General features: G+C 35.2%; 1 protein-coding gene across 1 annotated transcript in view; it reads left to right on the top strand.

The window, feature by feature from the left end:
• LOC150104387 (uncharacterized) overlaps positions 1-17,005 on the top strand; it is a 382,513-nt gene that overhangs the window by 57,006 nt on the left and 308,502 nt on the right. The window contains exon 4 of the mRNA XM_090396468.1: positions 659-749. Coding sequence (XP_090252594.1) covers positions 659-749 — 91 coding nt within the window. The remainder of the gene's footprint in view (positions 1-658; positions 750-17,005) is intronic.

The raw sequence follows: 17,005 nt of genomic DNA, 5'->3' as shown, positions 1-17,005 counted from the left end.
ACAAAATAAATTTGATTCCTAGTATCACAGAAACTATTCGGAGAAGTAGATGAAGCTTCACAAAGTTTTTCATAACGTTTTAGTGCAACGTCCTGACACCAGAAATGTCGAAGTATCCTTTCTTTCAACTGCAATTGGTCATTTATGGAAGGCTTACTTATTGGGCTTGCTGAGATTGCGATCCTTCCATGAGGCATCGCATTCCACTGTGCCCAATTTCGATTTTTCTCTACGACGATGGGGTCTCCTTCAAATCGTGAAAGGACTTTATCGATTCAACACGACTTGAACTATCTCATTGGTATCGGATTCTCTAGGATCCGACACAGTTTCAAATAATAACAGTCCGAAAGATAATCTACGACAGGTCTTGACGTGAAGCAGAGATGACTATTTTGAACGACTCCTCTGCGAGTCTCTTTTCCCATCAACGGGACGACAATTTTTTTTAAATCGATCTTAATAGTAACTTGTGGCTTACAAGCTTCGTTCAGAATTAAGGCTTTCAAGACCCATCGTGTATTTTCCCATATAGCTTTGTGCAGTTTCATCTTCGCATACCATAGTTTCTGAGATACAACAGTTGACCTTTCACCTTTTTCTTTATAACGATCCCCTGTGTAGCTTGTTAGAATTAAAATTTTGAAATTTATTTCAGAAAACTGCTGTCAATGGATAAAGACAATCATCGAATACTTTTCGAGTGGGTGGACCCAATTTGCTCATTAAGCAATTTAGTGATCACTAAAGTGAGTACTTCTGTATGTTTTTTTTTTCATTTAATTAATTGAAAAAACAAATCGCACTCTATCACTAACCAACGTTGTCCAAACACGAACTCATATGAAAGTTATGAAAGAGAATTTATTAATCATGGATAATCTCACCTCATTTCATTGTGTTCATAATTTCTAACGAGGCATTTCAAATCACGTCTTGTTTTTAATAATGTAAATGAATTGAAACTGAATAGTTTTCCCCCAAGTTGGCTGAATAAACATCTCGTTATTCTCTCCAACTAACAGGCTGTGGTTCGAATCACAGTATTCATGGATATTTTGTGAATGTCCTTAAGTAGGAGATGAATTTAATTGCACGATTCGAGATCACCCACATCCTGCTTGAAATGGCTTGAAAAAGGTACATGTCTGACTTATACAGTGGGGTTTCCGTAGCATTCTAACGCTCAGCCCACGCGAGATGCCAAATATGTGAAAGGTTTAGAAAGGTTTGTTGGTGCGATTGGTGTGGTTCTGCGTTAAGTTTAGCGTTCAGAGTTAATGGAAGTGCTGCAAACCATCTGCGTGATAGCAGATATCTAAATATTACCAGCAATACCTTTCAGATGGGATTTGTTTCCAAGCTTTGTTTCTTCGAATAAATGGACTGCGCTTAATTAGAAATAATCGGTGTTTTTACATCAAAACATGTAAATGGATTTTGTATAAATTTTATTTTAAATCCGTATAATTATAATTATACGGAATATAATATAATAATCTTATAATTCGTAATAAACAGAGCTTAAAAAAAATAAAAAGATTCATTTTAAATATATGATCAAGTACCCTTGATTCTTTCTGCCATATCTAAGGTGAGAATGTGCACCACTAGTTGTGGGAAAAGGGGAAACCGACGTTTCCTTACCATTGTTCAGAATGTGAACGGGGGGAAGGGAAGTCAGGAAATTTGGGAGTGGTTTTTTTTTTTTTTTGTTAATTTTAATGATTCATGTGAATTATTATTTTTCATTGTCATGTTAGTTGTCAGCAGCACCAAAAATCTTAAGGTCTGTCGTCGTCGTCTTTTTTTTTTTTTTTTTTTGGAATGGGTTGAGTGATCAGTGAAATATTATTTTTGGATCGTAAGAAAGCGAGGATAAAAAGGGAAATGACATCTAAGAGATGGCAATAATTGCCATTTCTGAAATTCTTTTTTCCATCTTTCAAAACCAGTGTCGCAGCAGAGCCTGTTTTTATTCAAGTCCTTTTACCATTTGAAACACAAAACAACTGCAGAATTGTATAAAAACTTGCAAGTCGTGTGCTAAAACGAAAAAGGAGAGTTTGAGCTGCCACAGTGTTGCTTCCCATTAATGGTTTTCTCTACGATACAATCTGCGTTGTCACTCGGTCTGATTAATGGCCGCGTTACTCCACATAGACAAGGCCGAAAATACTATCACGCGTATTACTTCTAGTTAACAGGGAACTCATCAGGGAAAAGTTGTCAACAGATCAATTTTGCCTCCGATGCGCCTTGTTATTCATTAGAAACATCGCATTCCCAAAATGGCGCTTGTTCGAGAATTAAGTTCGGAAAATCAATCACGCGCATAATGAATACACCACTGTCGTGGGCAGCTTATCGTATGCATTTCCTGCACAAAATTGATGACGACCCCAAAAAAAAAAAAAATTCGCTGTTTCAACTCGTTTTCATTTGGTTGATTTCGAAGATATCATTGCTCACGTATTAAATACGAGTACATTGCACTTATCTTTACGGTTTTCATGCCTCAAGCCGAGTCGAATCGATTCAAATTTTAGTTAATTCCAGGAAGGTTGTATTTATTAATTCAGATTTCGTTTGTGTGTTTCTAACTGTGGAGCTTTTAACCACCCAAACGGCCAAGAAGTATATATACGTCCAGATTACCATGGATGCGAAGTGCATATTAAAAATTGTAATGCCATTGATATTACATTGAAATATATGATGGATACGAAGTGTAGAGGAGTGACGTATTTTATCCGTATTGGCGGCGACCAAGGAGACTCATTCATTCTCATAATCTCCAAAAACAAATAAAGATTAATTAATATAACAGGAATAAGAGCTTATGACTTGAGAATGAGTTAGCCAACATTTTGAAAGACTTCTACCCACAAAAAACTGATGAAATGCCTGCCTTAGATGTTTCAGCTAATAATAAACCCATAACAACAACGGCTTAGCGAAATACAGAGTGACACTTTGTTCTTTATTTTCGACTGTGGCCACAATGATTCGAGCAGTTGCAGGTTTTCCTTTCGCCCGGTGCGGGAGAGTAGACGGCATTACGTTATCTTGACTGACAGTCCTACCGGTAGTAAATAGAATTCATCTTTAGGAATGTTCCGAGAGCGTTCTCTAACGATAAGTAATATTGCCTACTACGTTTATCCGTGCAATCCTGCCGCAGAACAATTAACTGAGATAATCTACTTCCTCATAGTTTTTGTTGCTTCGGCAGTGAAGCAAAACAATCCAACACACAACGCTCCATTTTATGGCTCGTACACTGAGTGCAACTCTTTTTTAAAAAGAAATAATAACAGCAATATGATAAAAGACCAAGTTCGCCAGAAGAAATTAATCTGTCTGAAAGAAATATACTTCCTGTTTAGAGTCTCTAGACTCCGCGTACCCTGTCATGCATATGACAGTGACTCCTAGTGATGAGCGATGGGAGATATACTCATCATCTTTCTAAAGCACGCCGAGAGAAAGGTGCTAAAGATCGCTAATTGATGAGTGTTTATTGTACACATTTCGTGCATTTCAAAATATTTTGCGCAAACTCAACCACTTGATTTGTTATGTAAACGCCATAACGTAATTTATATATGTGAATTACTAGGATTGTTGAATCAGCGAGGGAGGCATTTGGTAAAGTTATTTGAATAGAACATCTTCTTTTCATAGCTGATTCAAGAAGTTAAAAGAACAACTCAAAAAGAAGAAAGCGTGCCAAAAGTTTCTAGCAAGTAAGTCGACATGTGTGCTGAGAGAATAGAGAGAAAAAAAGTAAGAAAGCGAAGCAAGAAGTAAAAGGAGCTAAATAAAAGTCAGCGGGTGACTTTGGTAAGAACATAGAGGATTAATATCAAATGGATCGCAAATGTTCTGGAAGTTACTGAAAAAAAATTAGAAACAGGCAAAAGACCACCACCGACAGCGGCAGAAAATACCTTAATTCCAGATGAATGTTGTAGGATGCTCATGCTTTCCATCTGTAAGAATGTGAATATTTCTCTACTTAGTGTTCCTGGTAAGATTTATGCAAATACACTTGAAAAGGATAAAAAAATTTGTGGAAAAACAAACTGAAACTTAAAGGCTCAAATTTTGAGCCTTTAAGTTTCAGTTTGTTTCCCGTCAAATCTGGTGCAGATTTGACGGGAAAGGACTTGGATCCCGGATCTGTTTTTCTTACTTATCCTATGCATTTTCAATGGTGTTCAGATCCGGGCTTGGTGGTGAAGTCGCTGTCATTCTCGCTGAACAGTTCTTGCATGATGAAGAGTAGTATTCGTTGAGTGCTTGGAATTCTATAACCATTCTATGAATACCACACCCACAAAGACAAAGAACCGAACCTTTAGTGTGCTAACGACTAATATCTTGAATAAACTCTATTCTAGTGACAAAACATGAAACTCCAAGACCTGTCAGACTTGCAATATGCATAGCGATGAAGTTCATCTCCTATCGAAAGACGATCGCAAACCCTTACTGCAGTGAGATTCGAACATACCAACCTGTTGGTTAGAAAGTGGAGACACCGCTCACTTGACCAACCTGGCAGGCATAAACTACTGGGATTAAATGATCACTGAAAAATGAATGTACAAGTTTTGAATTATATGCCTTTTCATCTGACTGAAGGCAGGTTCAAAAATAAATATGTAATAAACAAAATAACTTTTATTAAATACATGTTTACAACGAAAACATATAACCTCCAAGAAAATATAATATAGAAAACGAATGAAATTATTAATGTTTAATTATCAAATGCCTGATATTTATCCTGCAATTTGTTTGCTTTTACTGACTTACTATCGACACTTTTCTTCCAAATTACTCTTCTTTATGGGTCCAATTGCTGTCAGATCTTAGGCATTTCATTCGGTTTCAATCCACCTAGATCTTGGGCTTTCTCTAGGCCCTTTTCCTGCTATCTTGGCATGTTTTGCTAACCTTTTTGTTTCCGTTCTTTGTAAGTGGACGTAGTATTCAACACTCTCACACATTCTTGAATGCATTTGCTCTGCTCACTTGTACATGAAAGTTACTTCCTGTCCAATATGTTCGTATTTCACCAGTTTGCCATTGATGCCACATGTTCATTCTGTTTTATCTCAAATCTTGCATTTGCAGTGTCTATTCTTTAATCGTTCTTCTGAATCAGGTTTTCTATTATTTCTGATCCGGCTCACATATTCACCAGTTAAAATTGGTTTGAATATCGTCTTGTATGCTGTTAGTTTAGTGTGTTGGCTAAGTTCTCTCTTATTGCATATAAATTTATTCCGTTGATCAAGTGCATTCTCCATTGAGAATGCACTTGATGTATTTCATGTCCTGCTTATTTTTATGCTTTTCCTTTTGATTACTGATTTTAGTACTGAATTTTATAACAGCAGTTTATTAAATTCAGTTTGAAGAGTCTTGAAGATTTGTACTGGATTTATTCAGGTATATAACATCATATAAAGTTAAACAGCTAAACCGAATATCCTAAATTTTGATATCGTGGTTAATAACATTTCCTTTATAAGATGATCCATATAGATGACAAATAAGAGTGGAGATAATGTGAATAATGTGCAGCCTTATGACACCTGATTTAACATAAAATCATTTCATGTATCTCCTTCAGTTCTAACTGCTGATTTTTAAATCTAATATAGGCTGTATATCGCTTTAAACAGCGCTCGGTTTACGTCATATAACTGTAGCATTTTAAACAGCTTTTCGCTTGTCACTTAGTAATAAGTTTTTACAGATCTTTGTTGTTTCATTTCAGTAATTTCAATTGTTTTGAAGGAAAAACTGATTCTGACAACACCTTTTTGGCCTAAATTTATCCTGTTCTCGAACATTTTTAGTCTCAAGTATCATTGCTTAAATCTCATTCAGGAAAAGTTAATAGGAAGATTCTTCCCTAATTCCCAAATTCACTTTCTCTCTCTCTCACGCGCGCGCGCGTATTGTGCGAGTTCTGCTTAAATCTTCGGAATTCAAATTAGGCATTTCAGCCAGTGTTAAACGTTTAGACCATATCTGAGCATTTTGTAAGCATATCGTCTACTTCAGGTTTATGATGTCTTTATGTACCTCAAGTATTTTCGTATTACTGATTGCTTTCCTTTTAATTTTAATTTTTACGTAATTTTTTTACTGTTGCTTTCTTAAATATTTTCAGCCATTTCCTGTCATTTCTTATCTCATTCAAAGTAATTACTTCGAGCATCCACAAACTTTACTTTTTTGTCACCTTTATGAACTTGAATTCCTCACACAATGCTCCTTCCTTCCTCTCTAAGCTTTTTCAACAGTTCTAGAAGATTCCACCTTTCTGGTACTCATCTTCTTATCAGTCTTCACGCGACTTCTGATGAGCTCCTTTTCTATTCTTAGCTTTCAAATAATTTTCTGTGTTCTTTCAGACATCTGCTAACTCACTTCCTAGGAAATTTTCATATGCTTTCTTTCCAGGACTATTTTTTTTTTTAATTTTTGAGGCGACCATGAAATTAGAATTTTTCTATTCTTGAAAAACTTTCACATTTGCCTTTCTCACTGAAATTATCATCATTTTCTTCGGAGTTTATCAACGTATCTCAAAAGTTTGATTTTTATTGTCAAACTTTGTATTTTCTTGAATTATATTTGTATATTATTTTAATCATTGATTACTCTGGTTCGAATATCTTGTATTATTTAGCAGAATCTCACTAGCATCGAACATGATAAGATGTGTTTTCGTAATAACATTCTTCTGTGAGGAGACCATTCACTATTATAACTGAAGTTTGAACTTTGTTGGAGGCCCGAGTGTCTCGAAAATTTTCCAGACTTCTCTCTAGAGCAAGGAAACGAACTTATTTAGATAATTCCGTTTGACCTTAACTTACAGCAATAAATGTTCTTTAGGCTGGCAATCGTTGGTGAAAATTGTTTGATACAATCCAAATTTCATTAAACTGGGTGTATTCAGTGCGAATATTACTGTCACTTCCAATCATTTGGCCAAAAATGGCAATAAAAATTAATTTATTCAGTTGAAACCTAAAATGAAAGCCTCTGACATTTAAGGACATCCGAAATATCGAATGTTAGGAAATTCTCTCCACCAGGAATGGACTTTTACGTATGTATAATTTCCAAAGCTTCTTTCTTTTGTGTCTCAAATGGTGTGATTGAAATTTAAAAAAAAAAAATAATAATTTTGCAAAATGTTTGTGAGGGTTTCGAATTTCGATAAAATGCACCCACTAGGAGCTCAGGAATTACCTGAGTGTAGACGGATAAACACAACGAATCGAACAGGCGCCTTATAGTATTTGCGAAAGAGACCGAAACACTGGCTGCTGTTTAATAAGTAGCGTTTTCACACAATTCCTTCGGAGTTTGACAGTGTCATCATTAGATAGAGCTCGGCTAATATCTTTAAAATTTTCACATACATCATGATAGTTCTGAAGAAAACAAACGAAATATAAACATCCATGGACACTTTTCAAACATAACGTTGTGGGTAAACAATTGTAAGAATCTGTTAACGCGATATTATATATTTTCCATGTGAATTCTACCCCCTAAAGGCTGTTAGCCGATAGTACACTTCTATTATTAGTAGTCTGGGTTAATTAATCTTGGAACTCTCTGTATAGCCAAACATAGAATTTTTCGAACTACTTCGGCCTTAATTAGCAGGTAGTATCACACCTGGTGGTGAAATTCATCACCTACCTATTAAAAGGATATGCTGACCACTTAGCGAACTCTGCTCAAACATTTTATGTGTGTCAATTCTTGATCATTCCTATTCAAGTTAAAGAAGCAGAATATTAGGATAATTCGTTCTGTCCATGCATCCACCATAGTTTAATAATGGTTCGCGAAAGAACTTTGAACTGAATATCTCTAAAGTAAGTTATTCCTGAAATCGTGTTATCCCTCTTAGAGAATGATGTTAACTTCCTTAAAACATAGTTGGCTGTTATTTAATGGAACAAATATCCGACTGCCTTTATTATTATTGGTCGCTATTTCTTCTGGTTTATCTATCTAACCGACAGCTGTTCGATACTTTTAACCATTGCAAATCAAAGTCTTAGGATGATTCACTACGAACGTGCATTAGGGCAATGTGTAACTTTAAAGAATACTACAGGAATACGTTTCTACACGCTTTTTAAACCACCGTTTCATCAACTTGAAGTGGTTTAGTTATTACCTTAGAACTGTAACTCACATCAAGACATTCGCAGCCACATTCATGCACACAAACATCGATTCACGTTGTAAGTTCGTAACAACAGCAAAAGAGCGACAGAAAGATGAAATATAAAACACATGCATACAAAATGTAACTTCGCAACAAGATCCAGTAAGCAAATCACGAAGGTAATTTGCTTACTGGAAAATGAAGTGTGGGAAATGATTGTGTTTCAGTTGGGTGAAAATAGTTTGTGGATGTGCTATTCGTAGACTAGTTCCGGTATTCTGGTGATCCTCAAAAGTCCTTCAGGGATCTTCATCGCTCAAGAATGGAAAGAAACAAGTTCTCTTATTCGTTGGTCTGCATCATGTTGATTATAATCGAGAGCGTCGTCTAAATCTTCTTCACTCATCTGCACAGGTAGTTAAAGGAAACATAGATCTTGTCATCAGTACCATGAAAACAAATCATTGGATTTCTTTTCACGGTAATGCTATTTGCGCCACATTTTAGATGACGTGCACTGAATTATTACATTGAAGCTGCTAGCACTGGTATTCTGCTGATCTGCAAAAACTCTTCAGAGATCTTCACTCCTTAAGAAGAGAGAAACAAATTCTCTTCAGCGTGCATTCTGAAACTTGTTCGACGGAGAACAAGTTCGACGTTTCTTCACTTGGTTATACTATAAATTAAACATACCAAGAAATTATATACTTGGTTTACTCCTTTATCCTAGTGTAAGCAAACAAAGTTTGCGCCTGAAATATAACCAGAAGTAGGGCAACTCGTATATAGAAACTAATGACTTCACATCGCTTGCCTTAGTATCCCATACACGTGGTAGAGCCAACGCTGAGAGTTCTTCTCGGTGACAGGGTGAGCCTGTTACTGAGGGGAACAACGCTGAGTTTTTGATCCTGCGGGTCGCTAATTATTGGGGGATCCCATGAATTTTTGGAGAGGTAACCCCGAACTTATTACAGGGAAACCGGTCCTGGTAGTGACCCTTCCCATAATGCATAGCATTATACTTACCCTTAAGGATATGTGCTTTGCATTATGGGATACTAAGGCAAGCGATGTGAAGTCATTAGTTTCTATATACGAGTTGCCCTACTTCTGATTATACACTTGGATAAAGGATTAAACAAAGTGTATAACTTCTTGGTACCTTTAATTTTTAGAGAACAGGTTCATTGTTATCAAGGACATAGTCTGAATCTCCTTGAATTATCTGCATACTTGGAGGCAGTTCAACAAAAGGAACACAGATCCCTTCACCCATAAGTGCCATTGTGACTCCTTTTCATTAGAATGTTATTAAATGCCACATTTCAGATGAAGAAGTTCAGGATTCAACAGTTAAGGTGAAGAAACTCATCACAGTTAAATACATTTTTTGAGGAATATCATCTTCATTTTTCACTAGGAAGAAGTATGAGATCTAAATGTGTTGGGAAAAGCATGAAAATATATTGCTTCGCCTCTTTTGTTGAATAGAGGCTTTGTTTTAATTGAAACTTCCGTATTTTTCTTTTCGCCCACACACACTATCTCGCCTACTCATTCTTGAGTCCCATCCCTCTATAGAACAGACAGTATTAACTCCCAATAGATTCTACATGTATTTTCAACTTTCATCGGTGATAATTTCCGTATTTATCTTTCCGCCGACATGCAGTATCCAACCTCGTCATCCTTGTGGTCCCCACTCCGCTATAGAACAAGAAAATAGTGTTTATCTTTTGTAAGAAACATTTTATTTCGGGGGTCGTTAAATGTAGGTCCCCAAAACTAGATTTTTCGTTGATCGAGGTTGATTAGAAATTATTAATTTGCAAACGTGTTTTGCATTTATCTCATTCTGTTGGTGTTCGTGGAGAACTTCAATATGTCTGTGTTAAAGTGCGATTTGTCAAACGCAGAAATGTTGGGTGAAAACTGGGGGACTTTGTTATTGATGTAACACACTCATTGGTGAATGCTTTCATTTGCAATATAATTAAAACAGCCTTTAATTACTCGATTAATAATAGGCAAATTAAGAGATTTAAAATGGAATTTTTGACGTTTTTATTAATGTTTTATTTCTGGGGTTTCCTGGCCTCAACATGTTTTTCTATGACAGACTGTGAGAAAATTAACTGCAGGTCGATCCTTTCCAAGAATCGTTTCTTAAGACGAATAGCAGGAAGGTGATTTACATTAAATTATAAATGACTAGATTTCATTCTAAGCTGTTTTTGCTCAAACATTTCCCATCTTTTCAATCGTCACAAGCATTCTCGCAATTCCATTTTATTAAAGGTCTTCATCCTTAAGACGAGTTACCCAGTCTTATAAGGTGGTGTCATATTTTGCTCAGCAAAACGGACAAACCTTCCCTAGAGCACGCGCCGTTCACATATACGGCATAAATATTTCGTATTCTAATGCCTTCGCTTGACCATAGAGGTGGTGGTTCCAATCTCAATGGTGCGTGGCAATTCGTTGGATGAATGATGCTTTTCCCTGACTGGGTTGACAATTTGAGACACTTGGCTTGTCGCAAATTAGAAATGGCATAAAAAATCTTTGTTGTCTGGATCAGGATTTGCGAATTATCTACCATTGATCTATTTATGATACTTAATAATATATTATGGGTTCGCAATCTTCTTTTAGATGAAATTGTCATAAAATTTGTTTTTCCCGTGATAATGCAAATCAGATCTTAGATAAGCTAAATGATGAAACTGCCCTTAAGACATAACATAAAATACACACCTCTGGAAGACATTAATTCATTATTATTATCGGAATTTAAATAATATCAATGGAATGAAGTTTACATATTTATTTTTTTCGAAAGCATTTAATTTCTATCGAAAGTCGTAAGAATTAACACATGTTCGTGGGGATGATGGAAATCAGTAGTTCTACGACCTTGGCAAACAATGCTTTCTACTCATTTATGCACGTTTTTTCCTCACTTCAGCAAGGTCACGTGCTTAACCGGCGAGCTAAATTCGATTCAGAGCTACTCATTACATTTGCATGAGCGCCGCTTAGTGCACCGAAAAATACACACACACACACAAACATACGGGAATACAACTGCTCCCAAGTATGGTCGTCGTATCGCATATGCTTCGATGTTCCCATACCTTCATTAGTTTTCGTCACGGAGGAAGATAGAGCAGGTTAATGGCAGCACCGGAGGTCGGTATGATTCATGAACTAGTAATAGCCGTCTGGACTCCCCGTCAGGTCCTTGACCATGTCCACGCCTCCACTCGACTTAATTTCCCTCCTCCACATCACGTTTCATTCTTCGTTTTTCCGAAGCCGTCTTTTACTTTCTTCAGTTGCCCATTTGCTGCCATAGTTCTCGGCTGAAGAGTTATCTTGATTACCGTACTTATCAGCATTCAGCGAGATTTGTTATTCGTTCTCAATTGCTGTCGTTTATTTGCTCTTTTGCCCGACATCGACCACACTCTCGTGTAATTTTACATTACTGGCAGACTTCAGAATGAGCCAGTTGTGATGCACTCGATGGGATTTGTTCTTTTATTCTTTAGCTGCACCAGAAACTTTATAACACTTAGAGGGATGGAATAAGATACCTCCTCCAGTTAATGCCACTCTTTTCAGTTTGTTTGCAGATGTATTATGATCTGAAATAATAGAGTTCTTTCTTCTAAACTCTCAGGAGTTTCCATCCTGTTAAATTATTGTACGTTTCTGTGTGAATGCACTTTTAGAATGAGTAAACTGACTTAGGAAGAACACAGCTGTTGTTGCAATATAGATTAATTAAATACTGCGAGGTTCTTAGCTCGCTTCATAATCGAGCATGTTGTATCCAAACTAAACTCAACAGAAATTATAGAAGGTTTGAATAAAATTTTTTTTTTCTCTCAAGCATGCAGATTTCTTGATCTCATAGCAAATCTTTGTGTGCTTTGTTGACTGATATTTCATTTTTCTTTGAGCAATGCTAAGATTTTTCTTCCTTTAGTTATAAAGAATCTTATAATAAGATATATCAGCCTTTTCATTGCAAGCTATTCAATAGATTTCAATCAAATTTATTAGAAAAGTTTATCAAAATGGATTTTGAAAGAATAAAATTAAACTCACTAAAATTGCTGCATGTGTGGGATTGTCCTCATTGGTATTTGGTTAGCAAAAAGATCTAGATTCAAATCCTCGCTACTAACAGAATAATTAGAATTATTTTTATCCCTGAAATTGCGGATTTTCTTTCCGCAAATCAAGCAGTAATCTAGGAACACTTTTGCATAAAAATGCAATTGATATTTCTAACACATTGCAGTTAGATCGCGATTGTCTCAGAAAATGTCAGGTATCCAAAAGTCCTTTTTAATCTGATATTTAAAAATATATATTCTTATAGCTGTCGTAAGTATAAGAAGACAGAACGACAATGAAGCTGTGAGAATTGACTTCACTACTAGGATAAGTGAGCAAACTGTCCTTGAATGTGAATACTAGATTTTTCATATTGGTATGTTTTTTCTGAGTTACTTAACTTTAAATTATGCACTCGAATATTCCAGATATTAATCCACTTTTTAAGTTCGGCGTTCAATTCATCTTTTAAAATCTCCATTGCGTAGATGTTGATGAGAAAAGAAAGAATATGGATCGTATTCTTATCGTTCCATTTGGAGCTTAACCCAATATTTTTTTCTACGTAGAAATTGACATATAAGTACACTAGGTTCACATAAATATTTACACGTTCAGTGATGCTTAAGATCGTGATTTTTTTTAAATGCCTTATACGTGGACAAGAAGCGAAATCCAATGTACTGATTTGTACATTGGATTCTTGCAAATCAGTGCAAAAGAGAAATGCTTTGTGCACTGATTTCCAGTTAAAAAGGTCTTTGGTGTTGGATGAAGAATCGTTGAGATTACCGATTAAGATATGCGAAACCATTCTTCATGGTATGAGGAGTGTCTTTAATAATGATAAAAAATAAATCTTAGGTTGATTTTAAAATAACAGCAAATGATTACATTTATGCCTTTCGAAGAGATAAACAACTAGATCAAAGGCAGAAAAATTTCCTTCCTTTGATCCAGTGTAAAACCACTGACCAGAGAGCAGCAGTTGTACCTCTGCCCGTCTATTGAATATAGTGTTCATAGACCGAATAAAGGGACTCTTCTTATTACCTAGACAAACTCTAAAGAAATCCTCAGTCACATTTCGTGCAGTGAGATAGTCCATCATTGCAGTGAAAATGAGAAGTCCTTTGAAGTCCTAAAGGGTCCAATGAGTCATTCAGTTACTCGTAATTTATGTAATGACCTAATTTTAAATTAATGTTCATTTATTTCATGCGTAGATTTCTGTGGTTAAGAAGTTCAATAGAAATATTCCGGGTTTGTGACCACATATTTATTCGAGAACTGTTTTTAAAATACTAAATAAGTACTAAAAATAACCCGATAAGTTTCGTTACTCGTAAGACTAACATCTTCAGGGGTAAAGAGAACTAACAGTTTAAAGCACAAACTATAAGAAATTACGAAAAACAAGTTCATTTGTTGGTATTGTGAACATATAAACAGTTCGTTAAAAAACCGAATAACAGATCTATACAACTGTTAATGCGTGTTAGTTGGAGACAATGCTATTTGTTGTCGCGTTCTGTGGTTCACGCACGCTTTGTCCGAGGTCTGAAGTGGGTAAATTTTTAATAAGCGATGACCAAACTTGATTTAAAATCAAACTTTGTTTTTTGTTGCATTGCGTAGGAATTTTAATCATATTTGCTGCCTCTTTGGATTTTCTTGTAAAACAATTCTTATCAATATAGAACATGTTTGTTCTATCCCAGAATACATCGTGACCGCTAGAAGCTGTGTGATATGCTAAGCCAGATTTATGTTCTTACTCTTTTGTACGTCCTTTTGATCGGGGAAAATCCGCATGAGCGAACATCAAAAGGACGTACAAAAGAAGAGAGAACATAAATCGGGATTGGCATTTCACACAACCTCTACCGGTCATGATGTACTCTGGGATAGAACAAACATGTCCTATATAGATAAGAATTGTTTTACAAGAAAATTCATGGATATTAAATCAGTAAGTTAACTGTCTTAGGTGTGAAGTCTGATTCCATTTTTAATTTTGTATTTTGTAATACTCCCAAAATAAAGAGAAAAATCTGATGAATAATGACAGGCTCCGGTATCCCAGTCCACCCACTGAAAACAATTCCAGGTTCAGTATCAATGCCGCTATGGACAAATTCAATACCAACGATTCATTTCATATCCACTACAGCAATCCCTCGATTAGTGCGCCTAATGCATTCTTTAAAACAGGCGCATTAATCGAAAACGCACTAATCGAGTATAATAACCTATGGAAAATAGTATAATTCGTTCCTCAAATTTCTTTTTTTTACCCTTTTTTTTTTAATAAAAGAATTAGGGTATGTCTCAGGGCCTAGTTAAAGGAAAACCATGAAGCTGAAAGACAATAAAACATATTCAAAATATAAATCTATTATTCTGGCGGTCATTCTGTTTCTTTTTTTCATACAACTGTCTCTTCTGCAAATTTTCCTGCTTCTCTCTTCACAAGGGCCAGTCTCTAAGCATTGCTTCTTAAAAGTTTCGGTTGCACGAAAAATATTTTAAATTTGTTTCTGTGAAATCTCTTTGGGCTTGTCAGTGATTAAATTTTCTTCATATTCAGGATCTTCCCGCTGTACATCTAAATTTAGCAGGTCGGAATCACTCAATTTCTCAGAATGAGATTTAATTAACTTAGATTCATTTGAAAAGCCTCTAAAATTATTTGCACAATGTGGAAGAATGTGCTCGCATATTGCTAGCAGTAATTTCATTTGACTTTGCGACTTTATAACCAGGCTGAGATTTCTCTGATTTGGCTAGAAAAGTCTTGGAAGGCATTCGCTTCCAAAAAAAGACCAGTTTCATCGACATTAAATATTTGTTGGTCACAATAGCCCCCTTCTTATGCAATTTTCTTCAAATCTCTGGATAATTTGCGGCCACCTCCTTATCGGTACTTGCTGCTTCGCCTGTGATTAGAACATTATGTAAGCTATTTCTCAAAACACCCAGCACTAGCCTGGAATTCTTCTTTTCCATCATCGATAGCCCTTTCTTTCAAGGGTTGCAAAGAGACTTAATGCTTTTGATTTAATAAGGACAGTTCTTAGCAGGATCCATTTTTGGTTACAATTTTCGATCCGTGTACAAAGAAGTCTCTCTAATTCAATCATTATAATACTTTTTTGATTATATAGAGAAATCTATGGAGAATTCATGACTAAAATTAACACACGTGAACCACAATAGTAGGTTTTTTATTACGTAAATATTTCGTCCTAGGTATCTTAGGACATCATCAGTAGAGTATATGCCTCAGTACAGTATTATAATACTTTGTATTCAGCAGCTTTGCTAAAAATTGCTCTTATAGTTGATTCACCCATTTTTGTGTTCTTGTCTTATCTTTGCTCTGGACTAGCCTTGTTCACTTTCTTTATTATTTCAAGTTTTTCTTCCGATGAGATTACTTTTCGAATCATTTTCACACTTTCACTTTTTTGCTCACTAATTCTTTCACTCATGATGAAAGGTTGCGAAAATACTTTAATAATAATAATAATAATAATAATAATAATAATAATAATAATAATAATAAAACAGTGAGGAAAATAATTGCAAAGGAAGTACGAGATATGATCAGAAAAATGCTATGCAATTAGCAGACGACATAAATTTTGGCGGTAAAAATTTGGAACATAGTATACATAGCGTACATGGAGGTAGTGTAGTATGCCATTAAAAATAACTTTGTAAAATGTTTTAAATCGGTAACTAAATTATTTCATTCTGGTGAGGGATTTTTTTAAAATAGTTAGTCATAAAAATATATAGATAGAAAATTTTTAAAATCTGTAACATTTATTTTTAATATGTATATAGGCGCACTACTCGAATTTTAGAGGCGCCCTAATCGAATTTGGGTATCGAAAAAAAAAATGACGCATTAATCGAGGGATTACTGTATTGCACTGCATCATACCTGTTGCACTTAAAATATTGCTACTGCTGCCATCTACCGAGCTAAATGTAACCTAACATATGCAGCTCCTTTTTAACCATTTAAAATATCTTTAAATATACTAAACATTCTACACTGTTAGGCGTAGAATTTTTGATATTTAGTAAGGGTGATGAATATAGCTTTTCTTTGTTGAATGGTGTTGAAATGTGTGATGTTTTACAGAGGTAAATAGATAAGCTTCCTCGAAAATAACTACTTTATTAGTATACTCTGTTTAGCAATGTTATTAATACACTTGAATACACTTGGTCAGATACATAACTGCAGGAAGTCCAAACTTTGTTTCGAGGACTCGAACCAAAAACAATTTTGTCGATTTTGTAAATCGTTAATATAATAAACAATAATAAATAATAAAATAAAATAAAATTCTTACAGTATTTGAAGAGATGGTAAAATGGACTTGTGAAAATTGTATACAGCGTTTAGAAATTACTGTCATAAAATTGGGGAGAAATTCAAAGGAACTTTAAACAAGTCCACTACTGAACGATTAAGGAGTTACCAACGTTTGAAATTAAAATAAATAATAATAATTCGTGTGGATAACTTTCAGTTGACTGTGCATTTTTGTGCAGTTTCTTCATCTAAAATGCCCTGATTGTGTCCGTAATTTTAAAACACCCGAAAATATGTATGCATCCATAATTTCGTCT

This window comes from Typopeltis vanoorti, chromosome 8 (assembly GCF_054136105.1).
Source record: "Typopeltis vanoorti isolate ZY-2024b chromosome 8, IOZ_Tvanoo_1.0, whole genome shotgun sequence".
Classification (NCBI taxonomy): Eukaryota; Metazoa; Arthropoda; class Arachnida; order Uropygi; family Thelyphonidae; genus Typopeltis; species Typopeltis vanoorti.
Note: the sequence above shows the minus strand (reverse complement) of the source record. Positions and strands in the feature narration are given on the sequence as shown.